The 25,530-nt window shown below is 55.5% G+C and overlaps 1 protein-coding gene across 7 annotated transcripts in view; it reads right to left on the bottom strand.

Moving 5' to 3' along the window:
• STIM1 (stromal interaction molecule 1) overlaps nt 1–25,530 on the bottom strand; it is a 68,376-nt gene that overhangs the window by 26,455 nt on the left and 16,391 nt on the right. For all 7 annotated transcript variants that reach the window (XM_032680101.1, XM_032680098.1, XM_032680097.1 and 4 more), the window contains 4 exons: nt 16,302–16,432; nt 10,240–10,354; nt 7,496–7,607; nt 6,461–6,576 (listed from right to left, as the gene is read on the bottom strand). In XM_032680101.1, coding sequence (XP_032535992.1) covers nt 6,461–6,576; nt 7,496–7,607; nt 10,240–10,354; nt 16,302–16,432 — 474 coding nt within the window. The remainder of the gene's footprint in view (nt 1–6,460; nt 6,577–7,495; nt 7,608–10,239; nt 10,355–16,301; nt 16,433–25,530) is intronic.

The raw sequence follows: 25,530 nt of genomic DNA, 5'->3' as shown, positions 1-25,530 counted from the left end.
AGTTGCCAAACTTTCTAGAATCACAACTCAGTGTGGAAACTCCCTTTTTCAACAGTTGCTTCAAAAAAAAGGTGTGGACACGTGAGAGAAGGAGAGGAAATAAGTGGGGGGTTAAGTGCCACACAAAGCTCAACAGAGACAAGTAGACTTTTTTTTTCCTGTAACTATTTGTTGAATCCTCACCCAAGTGTGTGCTGAGAAGGCCACAAAGCAAAGAGCAGCTGAGTCACGTGAGCTCTGACTCAATGTTCAGTATTCGCTCGTTTTAAACCCAACGAGGGGAGACTCACTCCAGATATTGGGAAGGAATTCCTCCCTGGGAGGGTGGGGAGGCCCTGGCCCAGGTTGCCCAGAGAAGCTGTGGCTGCCCCTGAATCCCTGGAAGTGTCCAAGGCCAGGCTGGATGGGACTTGGAGCAACCTGGGCTGGTGGAAGGTGCCCCTGCTCATGGCAGGGAGATTGGATCAAATGGACTTTAAAGGTCCCTCTCAAGCCAAACCCTTCTCTGATCACTAAAATGTGTGTGTCACAGTGGCAGAGCTGGGGGAACAGGGAAGGGGCCCTGGGAGGTGGAAACCTGAAGAGGGAATGTAAAGCACACCATGGAATTCCAGGGCTCGGGGGCTGGATTGACCCCCGGGGGGACAGTGGTGCCGGGGATGGAGGGGCTTTCCCTGCGGGGGGAGAGGGACAGGACCTTTCCCCAGGTGCCCAGCAGACACCCAAGCACCATCTCCCTCGTGGTGGGCACCAGGTGTGACCCATCACCTGAGAGTCCCATCACTGTGAACCCATTCCCGTGTAAATCCAACCCCAGAGAATAAACACGGAGAGCGCCGGGCCCGCGTCCCATCCCGGATGGATTATCACAACATCCTCTTCCTAAGCAGCACATCCTGGCAAGTCGCTGCAGGTCTGAGACCTTGAATCCTTTCCCTTCCCCTTTGGAGGCCCGTGGGGGTGACGTGTCCAGGTGCTTTGTGTCCCACCCCGGGGTCTCTCCCCTTCCCTGCTGGCACAGCCGCCCCCAGCCCGCGGCTCAGCACGCCCAGCGCTGCCCAGAGCAGCCCCTGCCAGCCCCACCCCACCTGAGTCACCTCCTGCTCCCTGTGCCAGCACCAACCACGCTGGGACCCGGCCTGTCAGCACCTGGGACATCCCTCCCCTGCACCAGCTCTGGCTCGAGGCGAGCGGGTGAGGAAAGTAAGGAAAACTCAGCTGGGATGTAGATGTAGCACCACGGAATCCCAGACTGGTTTGGGTTGGGAGGGACCTCAAAGCTCATCCCATTCCACCCCCTGCCATGGGCAGGGACACCTTCCACCAGCCCAGGTGGCTCCAAGCCCCGTCCAACCCGGCCTTGGACACTTCCAGGGATCCAGGGGCAGCCACAGCTTCTCTGGCCAACCTGGGCCAGGGCCTCCCCACCCTCCCAGCCAGGAATTCCTTCCCACTATCCCATCTCACCCTGCCCTCTGGCAGTGGAAGCCATTTCCCCTTGTCCTGTCCCTCCATCCCTTGTCCCCAGTCCCTCTCCAGCTCTCCTGGAGCCCCTTTAGGCCCTGCAAGGGGCTCTCAGGTCTCCCTGGATCCTTCTCTTCTCCAGGTGAACCCTCCCAGCTCTCCCAGCCTGGCTCCAGAGCAGAGGGGCTCCAGCCCTGGAACATCTCCACGGCCTCCTCTGGACTCCTCCAGCAGCTCCACATCCTTCTGCTGTTGATCCCAGGGCTGGAGGCAGCTCTGCAGTTGCTGCCTTTGGACTTGTTGTACCAGGACTTTCTGTAACTTCAGCTCCTGCCCTGCTGCACCTCCTGCCCTGTGCCAGAGGCCGACGGCCGTGGGGCCGTTCCCAGCCCAGGCTCAGACTGTTCTTGTCCAGTTTACTGTGACTTCAATCCCCCTGGATTTGTCCCTCACCCCTGGCTGGCACAGTCTGTTCACAGCCTGTTCTGCTCCCATGTGGCCTCGGCTGCTCCTGCACTGTCACCAGCACCAGGCACACGTTACACCTGCACAGGCTGCAGGAGAAGGGAAAGGGCCCCATGGAAAACTGACTCCTCTACATCTTTTCTTCCCTTTTTCTGGGGGAAAGAAGGGAGAACAGGCACAGTTTTACTAAAGACTGTGGTTGTTCCACTCGACTGCAAGACATAATGTCCTGTGGGGTTTGCAGCTCTGCCTTGGCTTTGTGCTTGAAGGAAGGTAAAAGGGTCAAAAAGGGGTGAAGGTTTGAAACTGCAGGAGGGACAATTTGGATTAGATATCAGAGAAAACCTTGTGCAGTGAGGGTGGTAAAATGGAGATGCTCCAAGGGCTGGAGCCCCTCTGCTCTGGAGCCAGGCTGGGAGAGCTGGGGGGGGTCACCTGAAGAAGGATCCAGGGAGAGCTGAGAGGCCCTTGCAGGGCCTAAAGGGGCTCCAGGAGAGCTGGAGAGGGACTGGGGACAAGGGATGGAGGGACAGGACAAGGGGGAATGGCTTCCACTGCCAGAGGGCAGGGTGAGATGGGATAGTGGGAAGGAATTCCTGGCTGGGAGGGTGGGGAGGCCCTGGCACAGGTTGCCCAGAGAAGCTGTGGCTGCCCCTGGATCCCTGGAAGTGTCCAAGGCCAGGTTGGACGGGGCTTGGAGCCACCTGGGCTGGTGGAAGGTGTCCCTGCCCATGGCAGGGGTGGCACTGGGTGGGCTTTGAGGTCTCTCCCAACCCAAACCAGTCTGGGATTGCCTGTTGATATCCAGCTCCAGCCCTTTCTTGAGTCCTAAAAACTCTTTTATTTGCCAGTGAACCCCCAAGGTAACTATGGAAAGAAAGAGATGTTCTGATTTCCCCTGGCCATAAGAGCAGCCAGGCTGCTCAGATTCCCTGCTCCTGCCTTTGTAGGGTCACAGCTGTCCCTCCTCTCAGAGATCCCAGCCCTGAAGCTCCATATGAATGCCCAGGCACCCCTGGCACACGGAGTGAACAAACCATGGGATAACGGTGCCAGACCCTGGGGAGCCCCTGGAAGGGCCAGGGCTGCCTTCCAGCCGAGGTGCAGGTACTCCAAACCCCATCCAGGGAACTGTAAATATTTGGGATGGATGGTGAATCTCAGGGCAATAAATTCAGCTGCTGTTTGCTCAGGAAATCCTCCTGCTTTAAACAGACAATGACTCAACTGGGCTCAAAGGACTTGTCAAAAACACGTGTGATACAGCAGAGGGAAAGGAATTGGTTCCAGCAGTTACTCCAAGTCCTGTCCATGCTGGCCTTGGACACTTCCAGGGATGGGGTATCCATAACTTCTCTGGGCAACCTGTGCCAAGGCCTCACCACCCTCACAGCCAGGAATTTCTCCCCAGTTCCTAAACAGAATCATATCACAGAATATGGACAAGCAGCCGTGGCTCGTGCCCAGCTGTGGAACAAACCCCACCTGGGGGACCCCTGTCCTGGGATGTGGGGCCATGGAAACCTCTCCTGAAACCCCACAGGCACCACACAGGTGCCACTCACTGGCCTTCGGACAGGTGGCCAGGCCAAGTCCCTGGATGGATGGAGGGAGGGATGGATGGATGCATGGATGCATGGATGGATGGATGGATGACATCCCAGGTGGATAACCCAGTGCACAACATCCTGTTTGTCTCTGAACCTCAAACTCTGCCACCAAGGTGCCTTGAGCCATCTGTGTCAGTCTCCATCACTTCAGGGTTAGAAAAATCAAAATTTAACTTCACTTTTCACCAAAAATATCCATTGTTCTGAATTTTACTGCTTGTTTTCTGAAATTCCCCTCTCCTATTCCCTTGTTTCTCCTGTTTTCCCTCCCCTCTCCCATTCCTGGAAGTGTCCAAGGCCAGGTTGGACAGGGCTTGGAACAACCTGGGCTGGTGGAAGGTGTCCCTGCCCACGGCAGAGGGTGGGACTGGATGGGCTTTATGGTTCCTCCCAATCCAAACCAGTCTGGGATTCCATATTTCACCTGAAGTTGTCCTATTTTGTGCTGGATGAATTCCTGAAGCACAGGAACAGGACACCAAAGGGACAGACACAGAAGGAGCAATCACTTCATCTTGCTCAGATCATAATTGCACCACACTCCCTGCACTTGGGTTAATTACAGAGCTGGAGTGGTCAGACCTGTTTGCCTTAGGAAAGGGCACGCCTGCAGTCTGGCAGCAGAATCCAGGAGCCTGTGGATCCACATGGAAATGGGCCAGGATGGAAACTGCTGCTGGCTGAACCTCTGCCACGAGCCACAGGAGACATCAGAGTAGAAACTCTGCAGCCCTGGGGTGGGAAAGGCTTCCCCCAGCAGCAGGACACCCTGTGCTGCAATCCCAATCCCCAGGGACAATGCAGGACACCCTGTGTGTGTCCATGTGCTCTAATCCCAATCCCCAGGGACAATGCAGGACACCCTGTGTGTGTCCATGTGCTCTAATCCCAATCCCCAGGGACAATGCAGGATACCCTGTGTCCATGTGCTGCAATCCCAATCCCAATCCCCAGGGACAATGCAGGACACCCTGTGTGTGTCCATGTGCTCTAATCCCAATCCCCAGGGACACTGCAGGATACTCTGTGTCCCTGTGCTGCAATCCCAATCCCAATCCCCAGGGACACTGCAGGATACTCTGTGTCCCTGTGCTGCAATCCCAATCCCCAGGGACAATGCAGGACACCCTGTGTCCCTGTGCTGCAATCCCAATCCCAATCCCCAGGGACAATGCAGGACACGCTGTGTCCCTGTGCTGTAATCCCAATCCCCAGGAATGATGCAGCTCCTGCAGCCCAAAAGGTCACCCAGCACTTCCCGAGGCTGCCGGTGGCTGGTGAAAGGAGCTTTGCAATCCACTGCTCTAGATAAACAACCTCGAGCTGTCACTGGAGACCAAGCCATTCAGGTGACCAGAAAACAGGAAATTTAACCTTCTAGAAAGGGTTAAATCTCTGCTTCAGCTGCAGGTTTCAGGTGTATTTCCCCTGCTCACACACCTGATCCATACAGAGTCACAGAATCCCACACTGCTTTGGACTGGGAGGGACCTGAAAGCCCACCCAGTGCCACCCCTGCCATGGGCAGGGACACCTTCCACCAGCCCAGGGTGCTCCAAGCTGGCCTGGAACACTTCCAGGCCCAGGGCTCCCAGGTGTGTCCCAGCCCCACGCTGTTCCCAGCCTGACCAGGACACCGGGACGGGTCACTGCACACTTTCATCCCCGTGACCCAGGGAGGCTCATTCCAGAGCCAGAGGAGCCGCAGGGCGGAACGGAACAGCTCCAGCAGGGAGAACAGCCATTAATCTCAACCCATTACAAGCCATTCACTTGGCCATTTACAGGGCACCAGGAACTGCCAGGGAAATTCCACCCCACAGGAGTCACTGGGCTGGAGCTGCTGTTGGACGGGGCTTGGAGACACCCGGGATACTGGAAGATGTCCCTGCCCATGGCAGGGGGTGGCACTGGGTGGGCTTTAAGGTCCCTTCCCACCCAAACCAGTCTGAGATTCTGTAATTGATGCTTAAAAAGCCACTTGAAGAACAGAGGAAGCACCAAGTGGTGTTTTCAGTAGTACAAACTCCAGCCCTCAGCAACCCCAGCTCAGGGAGTTCCTGGGCCATTTCACCCCATTTGCACCCTGTCACCCTCATTTCAAACCTCCTGCACTGGGGACACACGACAAGTAGAAGGGGAAGAGGAATTCTGAGCAGGGAGAACTCAAATCATGCACAGGCAGCACAGCCTGCCCTAAAATCCCCCTTGCCTGCCCAGAGCTGGGCCCTGAGCACCTCCCCAGAGCACCCAAAGCCCATGGGAAAGCAATGACAGGGAGGGAGGGAGACAAAAGCACCTTGAACTGGGAGCAGACAAGAGCCAAAGGGAAGGGATGCAAAGGGAGCACCCCGAGCACACCCAGATAGGCATCAGAGGCCTTGAGATCCGACCCAGCCTGGAATGAGCTTCAAAGGAGCTCCTGGTGTCAGCCATCCTGAATCCAGCCTGCTGCTCCCTCCCTGCTCCAGAGGCAGCTCATCCACAGCCTGAGTCACCGACAGAGCCCCAGGACACCCCAGGAATGGCAGCAGCTCCCCTGGGAACAGGCAGGGCCGCTGCTCTCCAGCCCCTCAACCCCCCACACCATCAGCACCGCAGGAAGGACAGAGGGGAAGGTGTCACCCTACGGACACAGGAGATCCCAGCAAGAAGGAAGGTCTGGGAGCAGCTCCCAGAGATGGGAATGCCAGCCCAGGATGCCTCCGAGCTGCAGAGCTGCTCCCATAAATCCAGAGACAACCTGCTCCTGTTCCAGGGAGTCACACTGGGACAATTTCCTGGGGTGAGGCAGTTTGGGTCACCCAGGCCTGTTTCATCTGAGCAGACACAGATCCTGGGATCGACAGCCCCAGAACCTGATGACCTGGGGGGTCTTTTCCAACCTCCAAGATGCTGTGCCCTGGATCTGGGGTACTCACGGAGAGGGGGCCCGAAGAGCACTGTGTCCAGGGCCTTGAGCTGCAGCTTCTGCCGGTGGCTGCGGTCGGTCATCTTGAGCACAGTGCCCATCATGGTGGCATTGTTCACTGCCAGCCTGCACGGGGGAGAGCAGAGCAGCAGTCACTGGGGTTCACAGCTGACCAGGAACAGGGAGACCACGGGAGCAGGACATGAGAGCTCCCTGCTGTCAGCACAAAGGAAATCCCTCTGACCCAGGGTATCTCTAGGACAGGGTTTACAGCAGCATTTTGGGAATGGAGAGAGCAGGGAAAACCAAAGCCAGGCCTATTTCATTAATCCTGACAGCCTGAGGGACTGATTTCCCATCAAAACCCATCTTCTGGTGTCCTACCAATCAGTAATAGTTGTTTTTTCACCAAATCTCCACTGCCTTTGCCATCCTGTGTCACACACCACAAACTACACTTCTCACTTGGAACAAATGTGGACACATCATGTGCTGCCTCAAAAACCTCCTTGTTTTATTCCCAGTTAACTGGGATTTGTTCTCAGTTAATCCCTCCTCCCCAGTCAGTTTAAAAGCCCCTTTTTCAGTGACAAGAACCTTCACCCAAAAAGCTGCACTGAGGTTTTTCAAACCTGTTACAAGTCTAGGCCAACTCACAGCCAGTGTTTCTCCTATCCTGACATTATGGAATGATTTGGGTTGGAAGAGACCTTAAAGCCCATCCAGTGCCATGGGCAGGGACACCTTCCACCAGCCCAGGCTGCTCCAAGCCCCCATCCAGCCTGGCCTTGGAAACTTTTGGAATGGGGCAGCCACAGCTTCTCTGGGCAACCTGGGCCAGGGCCCCCCCACCCTCACAGGGGAGAATTTCTTCCCAATATCTAACCCAGATTTCCCCTCTTTTCTCTCAAAAATGCAGTAGAACAGGAACGAGGCTTTGCTCTGCCCATGCCAAGGAATTACATGTGAAGTCAGGAGCTGCCTGGGATCTGTTTTGCCCCTGGCACACGTCCCAGAGGCTCCCGGGGACACGGAGGGCACTGACCTGGGCATGGCGTGGCCGCTCAGCTGCAGCTTTCGGAAGGTCTCCTCGTACTGGGGCAGCTCCACGTAGGTGATGAGCCACTGAACCACCTCGTCCACCGTCCAGTTATACACTGAGGAGAGGCACAGGACAGGCAAACAGCTTATCAGGGGTCCTCAGCCCCCCAAAATCATCCACCAGCAACAGCAGAGCTTCACCAGACACTCCCCAACCTGCCACCCTCAGCGAGGGAAAAATCCCTACAGAGTTCAAAGACGACCCCCTGCAGTGAGGAACGATCCCCTGGGATCACAGAATCATGGAATGACACAATGGTTTGGGTTGGGAGGGACCTTAGAGCCAGCCCCTGCCATGGCCAAGGACACCTCTCCCTAGCCCAGGTTGCTCCGAGCCCCGTCCAACCTGGCCTGGGGCACATCATACAACACGTGTTTTTTTAGGACAGAGAGGCCTTTTTTATTATTTATCAACCTCTGTCCTTGCTCAGATGGGCTGAGCTCCTGCAGCACCTCCCCAGGCTGCAGCAAGGCTGGGCTGGGAATCCCCCCCTGCTGACAGTCAGCTCCTCACAGCCCTGACATCCCCCATCCATCTCCTTCACACCCTCTCCAGCAGCCAAGGCAGGAAAAGGCCCATTTCCTCTGGCTCCCGGGGCTGCAGAGCTACAGGGCCTCTGCCCAAATGTCAACAGTGACTTGGCCCACAAGTATGAGAAACATCTCCCTGCCAGCTCCAGAGAGCCCAACGCCTCCGACAGGGAGCTCAGGGAGCTGGGAGAGAGGAGAGAGCTCAGGGAGCTGGGAGAGAGGAAAGGGAGAGGTGAGGGAGCTGGGAGAGATGTGAGGGATATGAGGGAGCTGAGAGATGTGAGAGAGCTGAGGGATGAAGGAGATGAGGAAGCTGAGAGAGTTGGGAGAGAGGAGGGAGAGCTGAGGGAGCTGGGAGAGATGTGAGGGAGCTGGGGGAGATGTGAGGGATATGAGGGAGAGCTGAGGGAGATGGGAGAGATGTGAGGGAGAGCTGAGGGAGCTGGGAGGGAAAGCTGAGGGATGAAGGAGATGAGGAAGCCGAGGGAGCTGGGAGAGGTGACAGAGTGAGCCCAGCACTGAGCAAAGACAGCAAGGCTCCAAAGGAAGGTGCCATCCCCAGAGGTGTTTATTTTGGGAAGAAATCCCTGAGAACCAAGCTGGAAGCATGCACACTTGCCAAGATGAGCAGGTCCCTGCCCTGCCAAAATGGGCTGATCTGGTAATTCTGTGGCTTTGGTAGAGCCAGGCTCACCCAGGGCTTCATCTCTCAGATACAACACTTGTAAGAGCATCACAGCCTTTGTATTTTTGGATCATTAAGGGGCAGAAATAACTTTTTATTTTCCACAGGTGCCCCAGGAACAGGATCAATGGAAGGGAGGAAAAGCAAGGGCTTGGAAACAGCTGCCATGGGCACAGCTGCCCTGTCCCTTCACAGCACCTTCTCACACCCACAGGAAGGAGCAGACCTCTCCTACAGGCCTGATTCCGGTTTTATGACTGAAGTTCAAGCTCCAAGATTAGGCTGGATATATCCCTGGAAGTGTTCCAGGCCAGGCTGGATGGGGCTTGGAGCAACCTGGGCTAGTGGAGGGGGTGGCCCATGGCAGGGGGTGGAACAGGATGGGCTTTAAGGTCTCTTCCAACCCAAACCTTCTGTGATTCCAGGATATCAAGCCATCCTTTGGATATTTATTTTATCAGCCAGACCTACAGGATGATGAATGGGAAAACAAGAGCAGGAACTAAGTCCAGCCCTGGGAAACTGTGATGCCAGAGCAGCCCTGCCAAGGCCGTGGCAGGTCCGTGTGTGCCAGGAGCAGGAGAGAGCAGAGCAGCTCAGCAATTATGGGACCTGGGGAGCATCGTGGGATGTTCTCCTCCATCCACTAATGATTTCTGCCCTTTGCCAGCCAACACTAAAACACACTCCAGGCAAAGCCATCTGTAAACAGCCGGGTAATGGGATAAATATTCCTTATGGGAGGCGTTCCTGGGACACAGGGGACACAGCAGCCCAGGGGAGCTGTGGGGTCACAGGATCCTGGAGGGGGGAAAAGCCCTCGGAGAGCACTGAGTCCAACCATCCCCCAGCACTGCCAAGGCCACCACTCACCCACATCCCCAGGTGCCACATCCACAGGGCTGTTCTATCCCCCCAGGGATTTCCACCACCTCCCCAGGGATGAATGACACCATTTGGGAACAGCCTGAAGTTATTTCCACGTGGACTGGACTTAAGACACTTCCAGGACTTTATTCTGCTTTCCCTTCACTACAGGAAGGAGCTTTTCGGGTTCAGAAAATTTCTGCGAAGGAAAACACGACCTGCAGGAAAACACAACCTGCAGGAAAACTCCCACGCAGCTCCACTGAATATTTAGGGTGTAATTATTCCATTAAAATTCCAGCTGAAACTGGGAGTTTACCAGAGAACCTCGACTTGGACAGCATTTGGCCCTATTTCACACACATTTTAGGGTGGAGAAACAAAACAATTTCTACTTTTGTGGCCACGCTCAGGTGCAGCATTAAGAGTTTGCAAGTGAGGGAATCCTGAAAATCCACCCCAAAAAAAAGAAGCCAGGAGAGCATTGGTGCAGGGCAGGAAGAGCAGCAGCACGTTCCTTCTGAAAGCTCTTCCAAGAGCTTCCAAAATCCAAACTCTTTGGCCCTGCTGGGAAAGGGTTTCTTTGCTTGTTTGCCTTTTTTTACCTTCAGATGTTTTCCAGGCCTTCCAAAGATCTTCCACACTGATGAGCTTGTCCTCTCCATGGAAGGTGCTGTGCTTGACTGCTGGGTCGTGGTAATTCAAGTCCTCCCTCAAGAACTAGGAGAGGAATAAACAGCAGGATTAGGCTTTGGTTCATCTTGTAGAGGCATGAGGAGCATTAAAAAAACCTTAAGAAGAAGAAGAAGAAGAAAAAGAAGAAGGGAAATCCCAATAAATCTGAATAAATATAATGTATTATTATATATGTAAGCTATTATATAAATATATTATAATAATAGACATAAACTTGTATTTCTTTCTAATAAAATAGTTAGTTAAATATTTTTAGCTGCTGGCCTAAACTGACAAATCAAACTGGGTATGAACATTCCCAGCAGCACCCTTGGAGATTTAAGTTCCTGGGAAGACCAGCTAGGAAATATTCTGTAAGTAAATATGTTCAATTAATTTTAATACAGGGTAGGTATAATAAATAATTATAACCTCATTTTCTGGGATTCCAGACGTTTCTTTGAATTATACTCTCACCAAAAATCCACCTAAGTGGTACAATGGAACCAGCTTTATGTCACTGGAATAAGAATTCAAACCATTATTACTGGGTTTGACCTGCACCTTTCAAAGCCAAGCTGGAACAAATGCCATGGGCAGGGGACGAGGGAATACCACTGAGAAATATGTATAAATAAATATATCCCAGCTGTGGCTGCCCCTGGATCCCTGGAAGTGTCCAAGGCCAGGTTGGACGGGGCTTGGAGCAACCTGGGCTGGTGGAAGGTGTCCCTGCCCATGGCAGGGGTGGCACTGGATGGGCTTTAAGGTCCCTTCCCACCCAAACCAGTCTGTGAAATCACCACCAGCAGGAGAACCACTCACATTCCAGTGCCCAACAGGTGGAACCAAATGAAGGGATAACTTCCCATTCCCACCCCTCCCAGGTCACTCAGGGCAGGATCCTTCACCCCCAGGCCCCTCTGTGTGCAGTGGGATCACACCCACAGGAGAGTCCTCTGAGATCTGCAGCTTTAACATCAGACAGGGCTGGGAAAAGCTCCTGCACAGCTTTAACATTCCAGGCTCCTGCAAATCCACTGCAGGTGCTGCCCAGGCTGCCCAAGGTCCTGTCAGCTCCGGCCTGGGGCCCCCCTGCTCTCCTGCCTTTGGCTGCCCAGAGCCGGGGCAGGAACATGGACAATGGGAACGTTTGGGAAAAGGGCCCTTCCAGCAGGGCAGCCCCTGCCCCTGGGGTCCCCAGCTGGAGCAGTGACGTTGTCCCCTCCTGGTGGGTCCCTCGTGACCGCGGCAATGTCACCGTGTCACTGCCGGGAGCAGGGATCAGCTGCTGGAGCAGGGATCAGCTGCTGGAGCAGGGATCAGCTGCTGCTCGGTATATTTAGCTCGGGGAGCACAGAAAGGAAAAGTGATCCCTTCAGCTTCCCTTCGGAGCACGGTCCCAAAACAAACCCCCAGGGACCGGCGGAGGGGACGGAGCTGGGGGCGGGGAGAACGTCCAGAAACGGGTGGGAAGGAGGGTGCAGGATGGGGATGGAGCTGCCTGAGGGGCTGCAGGAGCTGGGCTGCTCCCACCACAGCCCAAGGAGACCTCAAAGTAGATTTTCCATGTGTGCCTTCTGGGGGAAAGAATCCCAGAATGGTTTGGGTTGGGAGGGACCTTCAGGACCACCCAGTTCCAACTGCTGCCATGGGCAGGGACACCTTCCCCTATCCCAGGTTGCTCCAAGACTCCCAGATGTTCCAAACCCCAGGCACGAGAACCACTGCATGAAATCCTGACCTACCTGCAAACCACTAAAAAGCAGCACTTTCAAGTGTCAAAGATCCCACTGATCCCAGCCCTGGAGACACCCAAAACTCCCAGTCCTGGGAAGGGACTGGACCTATCCAAGCTCCCACATGGACCATCTCCAGAGATCCTCTGGAAACCACCCCCAGCCTTGGCCAGGCTGCAAATCCACAAGAACAGAAGGAAACTGAGCCAACCCCAAGTCTCCCACCAAGCACAGGGAACGACAAACCACGGGCAGAGCAGCCAAAAGCAACGGGAACAGAACCACAGCTACACAACACAACTTGGATGAGCCGAGATCCCAGCGGGAAGGCTCGGCTTGGGAATGCTGATGATGATGCTCTGGGGCCCCCAACATCAGGAGGACGTGGAGCTGCTGGAGGGAGTCCAGAGGAGGCCATGGAGATGCTCCAAGGGCTGGAGCCCCTCTGCTCTGGGACAGGCTGGGAGAGCTGGGGGGGTTCCCTGGAGAAGAGAAGGATCCAGGGAGAGACCTGAGAGCCCCTTGCAGGGCCTGAAGGGGCTCCAGGAGAGCTGGAGAGGGACTGGGGACAGACATTTTGGCTGAAGGCACACTCGGAGATGAGTGGATCCGTGAAATGGGATTTTCTGGAGGTTTTTTTTTCATAGAATCACAGAATATCCTGAGTTGGAAAGGACCCTCAAGGATCATCCAGTCCAAGCCCTGGCCCTGCCCAGGACACCCCAACAATCCCCCCCTGTCCCTGAGAGTGCTGTCCAAACTCTCCTTGAGCTCTGTCTCCTGTGTTTTTCTATCTGCAGAAACTGCAACTACTGAAATGATTTTTCAGCCCTTCCCATCCCTCCCACATCCCTGGATCCGTGCCCATCCTCCCTCCCCAGCACCAGCTCCCGGCTGTGCCGGTGCCAAGGGCCGTGTGCCGGCAGAGCTCCCCGTGCAGAGCTCCCCGTGCTCCCGCTTCCAACAGCTGTCCTGAGCCATCAATCCCACTGAAACACGGACAGCTCCTGCCTCCAAAGCCTCCTGCTGTCCAGGGAACCCGGGCTCTGGATCAGGGGTTGAGAGGAGTCAGGGCAGAACATCCGAGAGCCACTGGGAACCTGCATCCCAAAGAGCTGGAGCCGCCTTTGGAGTGAGCAGGAGGGCAGGAATAGATCCCTGTTTGGAAGATTTCCCCGAGAGGGAAAGTTCTTTCATTTATAATTGAGGCCAATGATGTCATCTGAAACTTCATTGAAAATTCACTTCCCAAAAGGAAGACAGTAATGATGATTTATGGACGGTGTGCAAGTTGTGGGACAAAATTCCACCTAGAATTTGGATATTTTAAAACCACAGTTGTCTGTGTCTCCACTTCTGCCCAGTCAGGGCTTTCAATCCAAACAAAACATTCCCATAACTAAACCCCAAACAGAAGGGACCAAATTAATAAATGAAAATACAAAGTTCTCCACCAACCAGGGAAATGCCCATCCCTGGAAGTGTCCAAGGCCAGGCTGGATGGGGCTTGGGGCAATCTGGGCTAGTGGAAGGTGTCCCTGCCCATGGCAGGGGGTGGCACTGGATGAGTTTGAAGGTCCCTTCCAACTCAAACCATCCTGGGATTCCATGAACCCCATAAAAGGTTTCAATTTGAGCCTCCTGCATTCTTCCCAATAATCCCCCAGCAGCTGTCCCGCTGCACAGACATGGAGTTAAACCTGACTGCAGGGTCCATGTGGGGGAGAGACATAACCTTGACAGGGAGAACCTGACAGGAGCCTCAGGAGAGAGAGAGCTCAGGGAGGGAGACTCCTGAAATACCTCACTCAGTGCCTGCAGAGCCCATTGACAGGGGAATTTAATGCAGCTTTCATCAAAGTTTCAAGCTTAGCAGAGGTAAAGCAGCAACTTTAAAGCAGGATGGAATCACAGGGACATGGAATCACTGAGGTTGGATGTGATTCCAGCACTGCCCTGGGCAGCTGTGCCAGGCCTGGACAACTCTTTCCATGAACAATTTTCCCAATATCCCACCTGAGCCTCCCCTGGCACAGCTGGAGGCCGTTCCCTCTCCTCCTGTCCCTTGTTCCCTGGCAGCAGAGCCCGACACCCCCCCGGCTCCCCCCTCCTGTCAGGGGGTTGCAGAGCCAGAAGGTCCCCCCTGAGCCTCCTTTGCTCCAGGCTGAGCCCCCCCAGCTCCCTCAGCCCCTCCTGCTGCTCCAGCCCCTTCCCAGCCCCTCCTACAAGCAGAGGAGCTGCTGGAGCAGGATCAGCACTCCAGGGCTCAGCACTGCTGGGACCCAGCCCAGAGGGGTTGGAAGAGTGGTTGTAACAGCACCAGGGCAGCAATTCTGGAGCCTTTTAGAAAAACCCCTTTCACTGCTCACACCCTGGCAGTGTCCCTGTGCCCAGGCTCCCAGCAGACATTCCTTGGCAGGGTTGGTACCAGGAGCTCCACGACTCTGCCTAGGGCAAAACTGGCTCAGAGAGACATAAAAGTGCCAGCTGTGCCCAACCCTGAGAACACGAGGCCTATTGCTAATTTAGTGCCAGGGGAGCAGAACACGTGGAGTGAACTCCAAAGCTGCCCCAGGAGTCAGTGGGAGAGCCCGAGCTGCAGCTCCAGCAGAGCAGGGAACTGCCCCCAGGGAAAACACCTCATGGAGGAACTGCAACTGGGACTGCAACTGGGGGCTTCTCATTTGTTCTAATTGCTCTGTTAAGTGGGATTGAGGGAGAAGGAATGGCACTGCAGCCTGGGACCAGCCCCCCAGCTCCACCAGCTCCTGCCACACCAGGGCTGTGTCCCTGGGGAATGTCACTGCTCCCAGGGGCCCTCGGGATGGCTGAGCTGTGAGTTTGGAGGGAGATTTAACCTCCATGAGGGTAAATTCTTTATGTGAGGAACTCCCAGTGCCTAAGGGGGCTCCAGGAGAGCTGGAGAGGGACTGGGGACAAGGGATGGAGGGACAGGACAAGGGGGAATGGCTTCCCACTGCCAGAGGGCAGGGTTAGATGGGATATTGGGAAGAAATTCTTCCCTGGGAGGGTGGGGAGGCCCTGGCACAGGTTGCCCAGAGAAGCTGTGGCTGCCCCTGGATCCCTGGAAGTGTCCAAGGCCAGGTTGGACGGGGCTTGGAGCAACCTGGGCTGGTGGAAGGTGTCCCTGCCCATGGCAGGGGTGGCACTGGATGGGCTTTGAGGTCCCTCCCAACCCAAACCACTGTGGGATTCTGTGACCTGGGAGTGCAGAACTGCCTGTGAGTGGCAGCAGATCCCTTCCCCCACGTGCTTGCTTTCTGCTTCCAACACTTTCCTGTTTAGATGCCAGTTTTCCTTGGAAGACAAGAATTCCTCACCTCCAACAGAGCCCTGTGAATGAGCCCCCACAGCAACCGAAGCACCACCACAAACAAACACCTCCCATTTTCCAGCAGGCTCCTCTCTACTGGGTGCTCATGTAAACAAAGAACAACTTCATTTCTCTGCAAGGAAGTTCTTGGTAAACAACAAAAAGCTGCTTCTTTTTCAGCAATGAGCACATGGACTGGAACTGTTGGAGCTGGGTGGTGGAAGAACACAGTCACCATGGAATCGTGGAATGGCCGGGGTTGGAAGGGACCTCAAAGCTGATGGACAGGGACACCTTCCACTAGACCAGGCTGCTCAGAGCCCCATCCAGCCTGGCCTAAACACAGCAATGTGAAACAGGCAGCAGCCAGTTTGTTTGCCCCCAGAGACACAGAGGCTCCATCGGAATCCAGAGCTGTTTCCCAACCCCAAAATGGAAAAGGGAATTAAATAATAACAATCACATAAACCAATCTCCTTGTCTCTCTGTGTTGGAATAAATGGATAATACCTTGTGTGTAGAACACCATGGAATCACAGAAGGTTTGAGTTGGGAGGGACCTCAAAGCCCATCCAGTGCCACCCCTGCCATGGGCAGGGACACCTTCCACCAGCCCAGGTTGCTCCAAGCCCCGTCCAACCTGGAATGGGACACTTCCAGGGATCCAGGGGCAGTCACAGCTTCTCTGGGCAAGGACACGATGATTAGAGAGTGCCAGCAGGGAGGAGCAGCCCCAGACACCCCCTTGACAGTGGTGAGACACTGCCTGGATCAGCTGGGGCTGGCAGGGATTCCTGGGCAGGGAGGAGAGAGGCTCCAACCCCCCGAGGTGGCACACCAGGCACAGCCCAGCCCTGTCCCCGTGGGGAGCAGCCCCTGCCCCCAGCCCTGCACTGGGCACTGGGCACTGGGCACTCACCTCGTCGCTCTCCTCCACGTCCACGTTGCCGTTGGCATCGTCGTCCATCTGCTTGTGGATGTTTCGCACGGCCTCGAAGCTCAGCTGCTCGTCCTCGTCGTGGCACAGCGGCTGGTCGATGCGGCAGAACTCTGGGGGGACACGGCACTCAGGGCAGGGGCACCAACCAGGCACTGGGGCTGGGTCAGCAAACCCACCACCCCAGGGCTGGGACAGCAAACCCACCACCCCGGGGCTGGGACAGCAAACCCACCGCCCCGGGGCTGGGACACAAACCAGGCACTGGGGCTGGGACAGCAAACCCACCACCCCGGGGCTGAGACACCAACCAGGCACTGGGGCTGGGACAGCAAACCCACCACCCCGGGGCTGGGACAGCAAACCCACCACCCTGGGGCTGGGACACAAACCAGGCACTGGGGCTGGGACAGCAAACCCACTGCCCTGGGGCTGGGACACAAACCAGGCACTGGGGCTGGGACAGCAAACTCACCACCCTGGGGCTGAGACACAAACCAGGCACTGGGGCTGGGACAGCAAACTCACCACCCTGGGGCTGAGACACAAACCAGGCACTGGGGCTGGGACAGCAAACCCACTGCCCCGGGGCTGGGACAGCAAACCCACCGCCCCGGGGCTGGGAGCTGGCACTCACAGCAGGGACTGGCACTGCCAGCACCCACGGGGGAACCTGGCACTGCTGGCACCCCCGGCGGGCCCTGTGCAGCCACCACGGCCCTACAAACACCCTGCCAGCACACGTTCCCCTCCACACCAGCCCCTCCGGCATTCCCGGCGCTCCCGGGGCAGCTCTCCCAGCAGGGCCTGGCTCCTGCCCGCAGGGGAAGAGCCTCCCGAGCTCCATTTCTCACTCAGAGCTTGTTAGTGTTGGCACCAGGTCCAGCTGGGACGCTCTGGGAGGAAGAGTTGTGTGTTTATAAAACACATCAATTAGAACAGTTCCCTCCTTCCTGATTACGGAATGGGCTCTTCTGGCTGGCTTTCACATATTTTTCTACTTTTCAAGACTAGCAGCCTAAATTTTGCTGCAGTCCTGAGTCCGTGTCGGCACCAAACGTGGCTGATCCAGCCCTTCTATGGCACTGCTGGGAGGGAACATGTGACCTGCACTGGAGGGAAGAGATGGGGCATCCAGAGAGACCATGGAGATGCTCCAAGGGCTGGAGCCATTCTGCTCTGGAGCCAGGCTGAGAGAGCTGGGGGGGTTCACCTGGGGAAGAGAAGGCTCTGGGGAGGCCTCTGAGCCCCTTGTAGGGCCTAAAGGGGCTCCAGGAGAGCTGGAGAGGGACTGGGGACAAGGGATGGAGGGACAGGACACAGGGAATGGCTTCCCACTGGCAAGATGCCCTGGACAACGATGGAGCCTCCTGTAGAGGCAGGGCTGGTGTCCTGCTTCCCAAACCTTGGGAGGCTTATCCCACGCTGTCTGTGTGGCTGGGGGAGTCCAGCAGGCCCAGGAACTGGTGACCAAACCAGTGAGTGCACTGGGAACATTCTCCCTCTCCCAGCCTGGTAAGGCTGTCCTCTCCTCCACAGCATTCCTGGTCAGCTGCTGGTGCCAACCAGTGGACTCGTGGAGCCTGAGCTGGACCTGGGAAACACTTGGGTGCCCTGAGGTTGACCTGAACAGAGCTGAGTTTCCTCTCCCACCCTCCAAGTTTTCCCCAGTCACTGTAGAACAAGCTCAGAGCTTTGGGCTGGGCCCTTCTGCACTGGTTCCTGCCCTTGGTCCCAGGGGCACGGAGCAGGAACACAGGATGGGCATTGTATTCCTGCTGCCCTTGGACAGGACTCCAGAAGGAAAAACGAAGCCAGGCTAAAAGATATCTCCCAAAATATTACAAGATTATCTTGTTCCAAGGCTGTGCTTGTTATTGCAGTGCAGAACGTGGCAGCACCGTGGCAAAGTTCAGATTGTGGAAGGCAAGGTCATGTCACTGAGAAACCAAGAGGGTTTGTGCAGATTAACACTCTCCTGACCACAGAACTCCTGAGCCATGTGTGTCCCAGGGGTTCATCCAGCATTCAGGGAACAGGATCTGAGGGGGTAGAGAAGATTGAGGGGGATCTCTCCCAGATTTCCTGCCCCCACAAGAACAACCCCGGGGTACTTGGAGCACAAATGCCAGGAGTGAAGATTGACTGAAAGCAGCAGAAAGAGCAATAAAACAATGGCTGCCAGGTGCTGATAACAAAGTACACCATCAAAGGTGATCAAACCAAAAACAGGGAGGAATTTGGTGTTTTCATCAGGGTCACAAAGAGCCTGAATATGGAGCAGGGTGATTTAATCAGCAGAAGACCCTGCACTGATAACAGAATGGTCCTGAGGTTTCAGCAGGGAGGCTGGGCCATTCCCCTCCCCGTTATCCCATTCCCCTCCCCGTTATCTCATTCCCCTCCCCGTTATCCCATTCCCCTCCCTGTTATCCCATTCCCCTCCCTGTTATCTCATTCCCTTCCCTGTTATCTCCATTCCCCTCCCTGTTATCTCCATTCCCCTCCCTGTTATCTCCATTCCCCTTCCCAGTTTTTGCTCTGGGCTGCAGCCACAGAAATACCCAAAATGAAGAATCATGACCAGCCCCCTTCCTCAGACTGATGGAAGATTAAGCCTAAAGATCACACTACAAAACCATCCAATGGTTTGAGCAGGAAGGGACCTTAAATCTCCTCCAGTCCCACCCTGCCATGGGCAGGGACCTTCCACTACCCCAGGCTACTCCAAGCCCCATCCAGCCTCCCCTGGAACACTAACACCAGGTCATTTTGACACACCCTATGGCACCTTCAGCAAAAGCCTCAAAATGAGTTTGAAGTTGGCTTTAAGCAAATCTTCTCCCAGAAGGCCCAGCCCTGATTTTTGGCACAGCAGTTTCCACAAGAGACACTTGCAGCCCTTGGGAACTGAGAGCACTGCCTTCCCTCCCACCCCCCTCTCTGAGTCATGGCAGGCTTTTGTCTCCATCCTGCTGTTTGGTGCCTCCAGGCTTGGTTTTATCTCCCCACTATCACTCTCAGCAGGCAGAACAAAGAGTCCCTTGTCCCTCCCGGGGGTGTCCTTGATGGCAAACTAATGTGGGCACATCAACAGGGGCCAGCTCTGCACCCTCCTCCCAGCCTGGCACCCCTCCTCTGGCCATGGCTCCCCACTCACACCCACCCCAGACCACCAGCACACAGTGAGGCCTGAGTGCTACAGGAGAGGAAGAGCTGGAATTTCACAGAATTCCAGAATCAGTGAGGCTGGAAAAGCCCTCAGACACCATCGAGTCCAACCATTCCCAAGCACTGCCAAGGCCACCACTAACCCCTGTCCCCAAGTGCCACATCCATGTGGCTTTTCAATGCCCCCAGGGACTCCCACCCTGCCCCAGCAGCTGTGCCAGGGCTGGACAGCCCTTCCCAGGGAAGATTTTCCCCAATATCCAGCCTAAACCTCCCCTGCTGCAACTTGAAGCCATTTTCATCCACCATGGAAAGCAGTTTGGGTTGGGTTTGCTTTACAAACCGCTTACAAAGTCTCTTTTTTCTTTGCCCAGAGAGGCTGTGGAGGCTCCAGCCCTGGGGACAGTCAAACAGGACAGGACACAGCCCCGGACAAGCAGCTCTGGGAGGCTCTGCCCCTACAAGGGGACCATCTCCAGAGGTCCCCTGGAACATCAAACCATTTCATTCCAAGTCTTGCCTTTCTCGTGGGAGATTCTCTCTAATGAGAACTGTGTTTAATTTCGGGTTCCTTTAATTTCCTTATCTGTAATGACCCCCAGAGCTCTTTGGGGCCCCGGTAGCACCAGGCCCTGCAGCAGGAGCAGCCCTGGGACAGCAGCAAACAGCAGCTTAATTATTGGGACTGTCATTTACATAACTGGCTTTTATAAACACTGGGCTGGCAGCCAAGGAAAAAAGCCCTATATTTGGGGAAAAAGAAGTGTTTACATATTTCACCCGTGTAAACAAGGGCTCAGCTGAACTTCCTCGCTCAGGGCTCCTCCCCCCCAAATCTGGGCTTTAATCACAGACAACTTCAGGAATTTCAACGGAGGCATTAAACTGGTTTGTAAGGGATGTATCCAGAGACTTCCATCCCTCTGGAGGGGCAAGGAAAATGAAAGGGAATCCTGATATCTTGCAAGGAGGCTGCAGAGCAGCAGCACAGTGAAGCAAAAAGGGCCTGGGAACAATCCAGTGTTTCCAGCTCCAATTCCCAACCAGCAGAGCCTGACAGAGCTCTGAGGGTATCCAGCTATTCCCACTGTCTCCGAGGGTATCCAGCTATTCCCAGTGTCTCCGAGGGTATCCAGCTATTCCCACTGTCTGAGGGTATCCAGCTATTCCCACTGTCTCCGAGGGTATCCAGCTATTCCCAGTGTCACCGAGGGTATCCAGCTATTCCCACTGTCAGGACACTGCACAGCTGGAATTGTTCACTGCAGAGAGAACTGTCCCTGCTCCTCTGGGTTTAACCCTGGCAGATGCACACAGAAATCCTGTCTTTAAACAAAGGGGGGTTTATCAAACAGGACTGGGATTTTAGCACATGCCCATTTCCCTGCTCCCCCTTTCCCTGGTTCCCTTGGTAGTCCACCTCCTTCCCTGGGAGGTGCAGGGCCAGGGCACCAAGTCTTGCTCCAGAGGGCAGCAACATGTGACTCTTGGCTTCCCACTGCCAGAGGGCAGGGACAGATGGGATATTGGGAAGGAATTCCTGGCTGGGAGGGTGGGGAGGCCCTGGAACAGGTTGCCCAGAGAAGCTGTGGCTGCCCCTGGATCCCTGGAAGTGTCCAAGGCCAGGTTGGACGGGGCTTGGAGCAACCTGGGCTGGTGGAAGGTGTCCCTGCCCATGGCAGGGGGTGGGATGGATGAGCTTTAAGGTCCCTTCCAACCCAACCCAGTCTGGGATTCTGTGATCAATATGGACCTTATCCATGTTTCCACCTCCCTCAGAGCCTGGAAACTCCAAAGGTGATTTTCCCAGCAGTTCTGGGAGGTAAAACAGGCAGCTGAGGGGAGCTTCCTCCCAGCAGACAAAGCAGAGCATTCAAGGAATCATGTCCCTTAAGACACTGAATTATTCCAATGCTCTTGTGTGTCCCCATCACCCCTGGGATGTTCCCTGGTGTCCCCATCCCCCTGGGACAGCAGGGTCTGGAGCTCAGCAGGAATTCACTGCACTCAGTCCTGTTTCCACTTCACAGAATCCCAGAATGGTTTGGGTTGGGAGGGACCTTAAAGCTCAGCTCATTCCACCCCCTGCACGGGCAGGGACACCTTCCACTAGCCCAGGGACACCTTCCACTAGCCCAGGCTGCTCCAAGCCCCGTCCAACCTTCAGTGACTATGGAAGTTTCAGCAGGAGTTCAAAGACAGACTTCTTCCCCTCTGAGGAAGCAGCTTTCAGAATGCAAGAAACCATCCCCTTGAACCCAACTCAGATTAAACAGTCTAGAAAAAATGTAAATCCAAGAAGAGATTGGGCTGTTTGATCTCTGAGAGGCTTTTAAAGAGAGAAACTACACCCTCGGGTGTCTCTGCTGGAAGGTCCAACCCAAAATGTTCACAAACCATCAGATAACAGTGCCCAGGGAAACAGGCCCTGCTGAATTCCTGGGGCCAAATCTGTCTCCCCTGCTCTGGAGATGCCCTGGTCTCTCAGGATCAGGATGACAAGGCCACACAGGGTGAGAGAGATGCAGAAGGAAGCCCTCAGTGATCCATGGAGCCTCCTGGCTCCACCAGCAGCTGAAGACAGGGACGGGAAGGAATGGAGCAGCAAAGTGAGGTTGTTGTACAGTCGTGAGCTTGCATTCAATTAAAACCTCAAAATTCCTTCCACAAACGGGCTCCTCTCCTTGGCACACACTCAGCATCTATTTACTACCACCAATTCCCTCCTAATGCAGTGCAATCAGCCTTTTTCATCCCCTCAATGCAACCATTTACTGATTTAATACTAACCCATTTCTTCCAAACATTCTCCCCCCTTCCCTTTCATCCCCAGCTTCCACCCAAGCCCCTCCACCAGAACCTTTGTCATTCCACAGTTCAAATGCTCCACTTTTTCCAGCCCATTAAAAACCCCACACCTCCCCAAATTCAGACACACCCCCAAACCCAAAGCTATTCCCACTGGGGTGGGAAGCACCAGCCACAAACCCGCTGTGGATCTGCCTGTGCTGGCAGTGCCCACCCCTGCTCCCGCTGGGCTGTCCCAACACACGGCCCACTCTATCCATGAGGGACCACCCCACCTCCAGCAGGGTTTTTGGGAATGATTCCCCCCTCCCTGTGGCTCTCCAACCTGCCCAGAGCAGATCTGGGCTCCCTTTCCTTGAGTGCTCCAGCCTCAAAGTGCCCCGGGGATCCTTGTCTGCTTTCCTGGGGCCCAAGGGCTGGGGGATATTTCTCTTGGGCTGAATAAATAAGATAACAGGAGTTGTTTGGGTACCACCCTGCCAGGCACCTCCATGGTCAGTGAGAAAATCCCAGGGCAGGGCCTTCCCTGGGGGAGCAGCCAAGCCAAAACACCCCATGGGCAGGAACCCTCCTATGAGCTGAAATAACTGGAGATCGGCTTACTTTGTAACAAAACCCGAGGTAATCTGGCTGCTTACACATTCCTGCTCCTGGAGTGGAACAAAACTGCAGAATTGAACTGCACCCACGGCCAAGGCCACCCAAAAACCACGGGAGAGGGACTTTTTACAGGGGCAGACAGTGGTGGGGCATGGGAATGGCTCTAAACTGAGAGAGGAGAGACTGAGATTAGATATTGGGAAGGAATTCCTGGCTGGGAGGGTGGGGAGGCCCTGGAACAGGTTGCCCAGAGAAGCTGTGGCTGCCCCTGGATCCCTGGAAGTGTCCAAGGCCAGGTTGGACGGGGCTTGGAGCAACCTGGGCTGGTGGAAGGTGTCCCTGCCCATGGCAGGGGTGGCACTGGATGGGCTTTAGGGTCCCTCCCAACCCAAACCACCGTAGGACTCTGATATTCCCTGTTTTGGGAATGCTGTGCAGACCCCACCCAGTGCTGGGGGCAGTTGGGGGGCACGGGCAGGGCTGTGCACCAGGACCTGTGGTCTCTGCACTGCAGGAGTCCAGGATGACCCCATGGCAACACCCTGCTGCTCAAGGACCCAGGATCAGCCCTTCTGCTCTGCAAAGAGACAGGAAGATCATCCCACTGCCCAAACCAGCCTTAGAGTGGTTTTCCCAGAATCCCACAACGGTTTGGATTGGGAAAGACCTCAAAGCTCATCCAGTGCCACCCCTGCCATGGGCAGGGACACCTTCCACCAGCCCAGGGTGCTCCAAGCCCCGTCCAACCTGGCCTTGGACACTTCCAGGGATCCAGGGGCAGCCCCAGATTCTGTCTGAGGTGCTTTGCCAGACCCCCAGTGAGGGGTGGGAAGGAATCAGGGCCGATGTGAGTCCCCCTGACAGCCGTGAGTCAGCGCTGCCCCAGCCCACGGCGCCGCACCCCGGGGTGCCAAACACATCACTGGGAGCTTTTAACTGAGAGAGAAATTGCTAAAAGTCAGGAAACCACATAATGGACGAGTGAGTCATCCCTGCCTGAAAAACTGGAGACTCCAAAGAAAGCTCAGAAGAAATCAAAGACAAACCCACGAGGTTTCTGCTGTTCCATCCCCTCATCCCCGAGCCACGCGAGCTGTTCCTGTCCAGAGCCAGGGACTGCCAGTGCCCACCTGGAACTCAGGGATACACCCAGGAAAAACACCAGGGGCAGGAACAGCTCAAGGAACAGAAGCAGAAATATTGGTAGCTCTCACCAGGTGGCAGAGGAATAAATACTACTTGCATGCAGTAGTTATTGACAAATCATGGAATATCAGAAGGGATTGGGTTGGGAGGGATCTTAAAACTCATCCAGTGCCACCCCCTGCCATGGGCAGGGACACCTTCCACCAGCCCACGTTGCTCCAACCCGGCCTTGGACACTTCCAGGGCTCCAGGGGCAGCCACAGCTTCTCTGCCCAAGCTGTGCCAGGGCCTCCCCACCCTCCCAGCCAACAACTCCTTCCCAATATCCCATCTCTCCCTGCCCTCTGGCAGTGGAAGCCATTCCCTGTGTCCTGTCCCTCCATCCCTTGTCCCCAGTCCCTCTCCAGCTCTCCTGGAGCCCCTTTAGGCCCTGCAAGGGGCTCTCAGCTCTCCCTGGAGCCTTCTCTTCTCCAGGTGAACCCCTCCAGCTCTCCCAGCCTGGCTCCATGTCAGAGGGGCTCCAGCCCTGGGAGCAGCTCCGTGGCCTCCTCTGGCCTCTCTCCAGCAGCTCCATGTCCTTGCTGTGCTGGAGGCCAGGATGGAAAGCACAGAGCTGATCCAAAGGCCAGGCTCACAGCCTGGCTCTGATTCATCTTCTCAGCCTTAAGGCTGGCTGAGGGAGCCCAGCACCCCAGGAAGAGCTCCAGAGCTCCAACGTGGACATCCAGAAGGACTCTTCCCTGCATTGCCTGGCCTCTTCCTCCTCCTCCCCACCAGCCCAGGCTCCAAGCACTCCCCGTGGTCCCTTCCCAGCTGTGCTGCTTCATAATTAATCCAGCAAAGCAACCCCATTCCCCAGCTGCTGTACCAGGACAGCTTCTCCCAATTTCAGCCTTATTTACCCCTCATGTGGCTCCCCAAGAATTGATGATTCCCACTGCCACAGAAACCCTGGAGAGCAGGAAACAGGGTGACAACAGCCCTGGCCATGGCACCTGCTCTGCTCTCTGCTGTTCCTGCAGTGACAAGGAACAACCTGCTGCTCCCAAACCCCCATCCCGTGGGATCATGGCCCTGCTGCAGCCAGCCTGTGGCCCTCCCAGGAAAGCCCTTCCATCCCATTGAAGGACACAATTCCAAGAGGACAAGGTCCTGCCAAGGCCAGATGCTGCCCATCCCTATGGCATCCACGGGCAGAGCCAGCTGGAAAATGCCACGTGGGAAAACACACCTTCATCGTCTGACCTCGACAACAGCCTGCCACCATCAGCTGGACCTCTTCAGGAACAAAAACCCCTCCCAGCCACCCCGTTATCCCTCCACTTCCCCAGGCTCAGCCACAGGAACACCCCATGTGCAGCTCCCTTTCCACGCCGCCGCCTCCCTTCCCTGCAAAAGGTTGTTACTAAAAAAGAAATGGAAGAAGAAAGTCTTGCAATGACTCACTGTGAGCAGTGGTTACTCTGGGTGTCTCTGCTCTGCTACA

The sequence above is a fragment of the Chiroxiphia lanceolata genome, chromosome 2 (assembly GCF_009829145.1).
Source record: "Chiroxiphia lanceolata isolate bChiLan1 chromosome 2, bChiLan1.pri, whole genome shotgun sequence".
Lineage (NCBI taxonomy): Eukaryota > Metazoa > Chordata > Aves > Passeriformes > Pipridae > Chiroxiphia > Chiroxiphia lanceolata.
The sequence above is the reverse complement of the archived record's forward strand: the minus strand, read 5'-3'. Positions and strand labels throughout refer to the sequence as shown.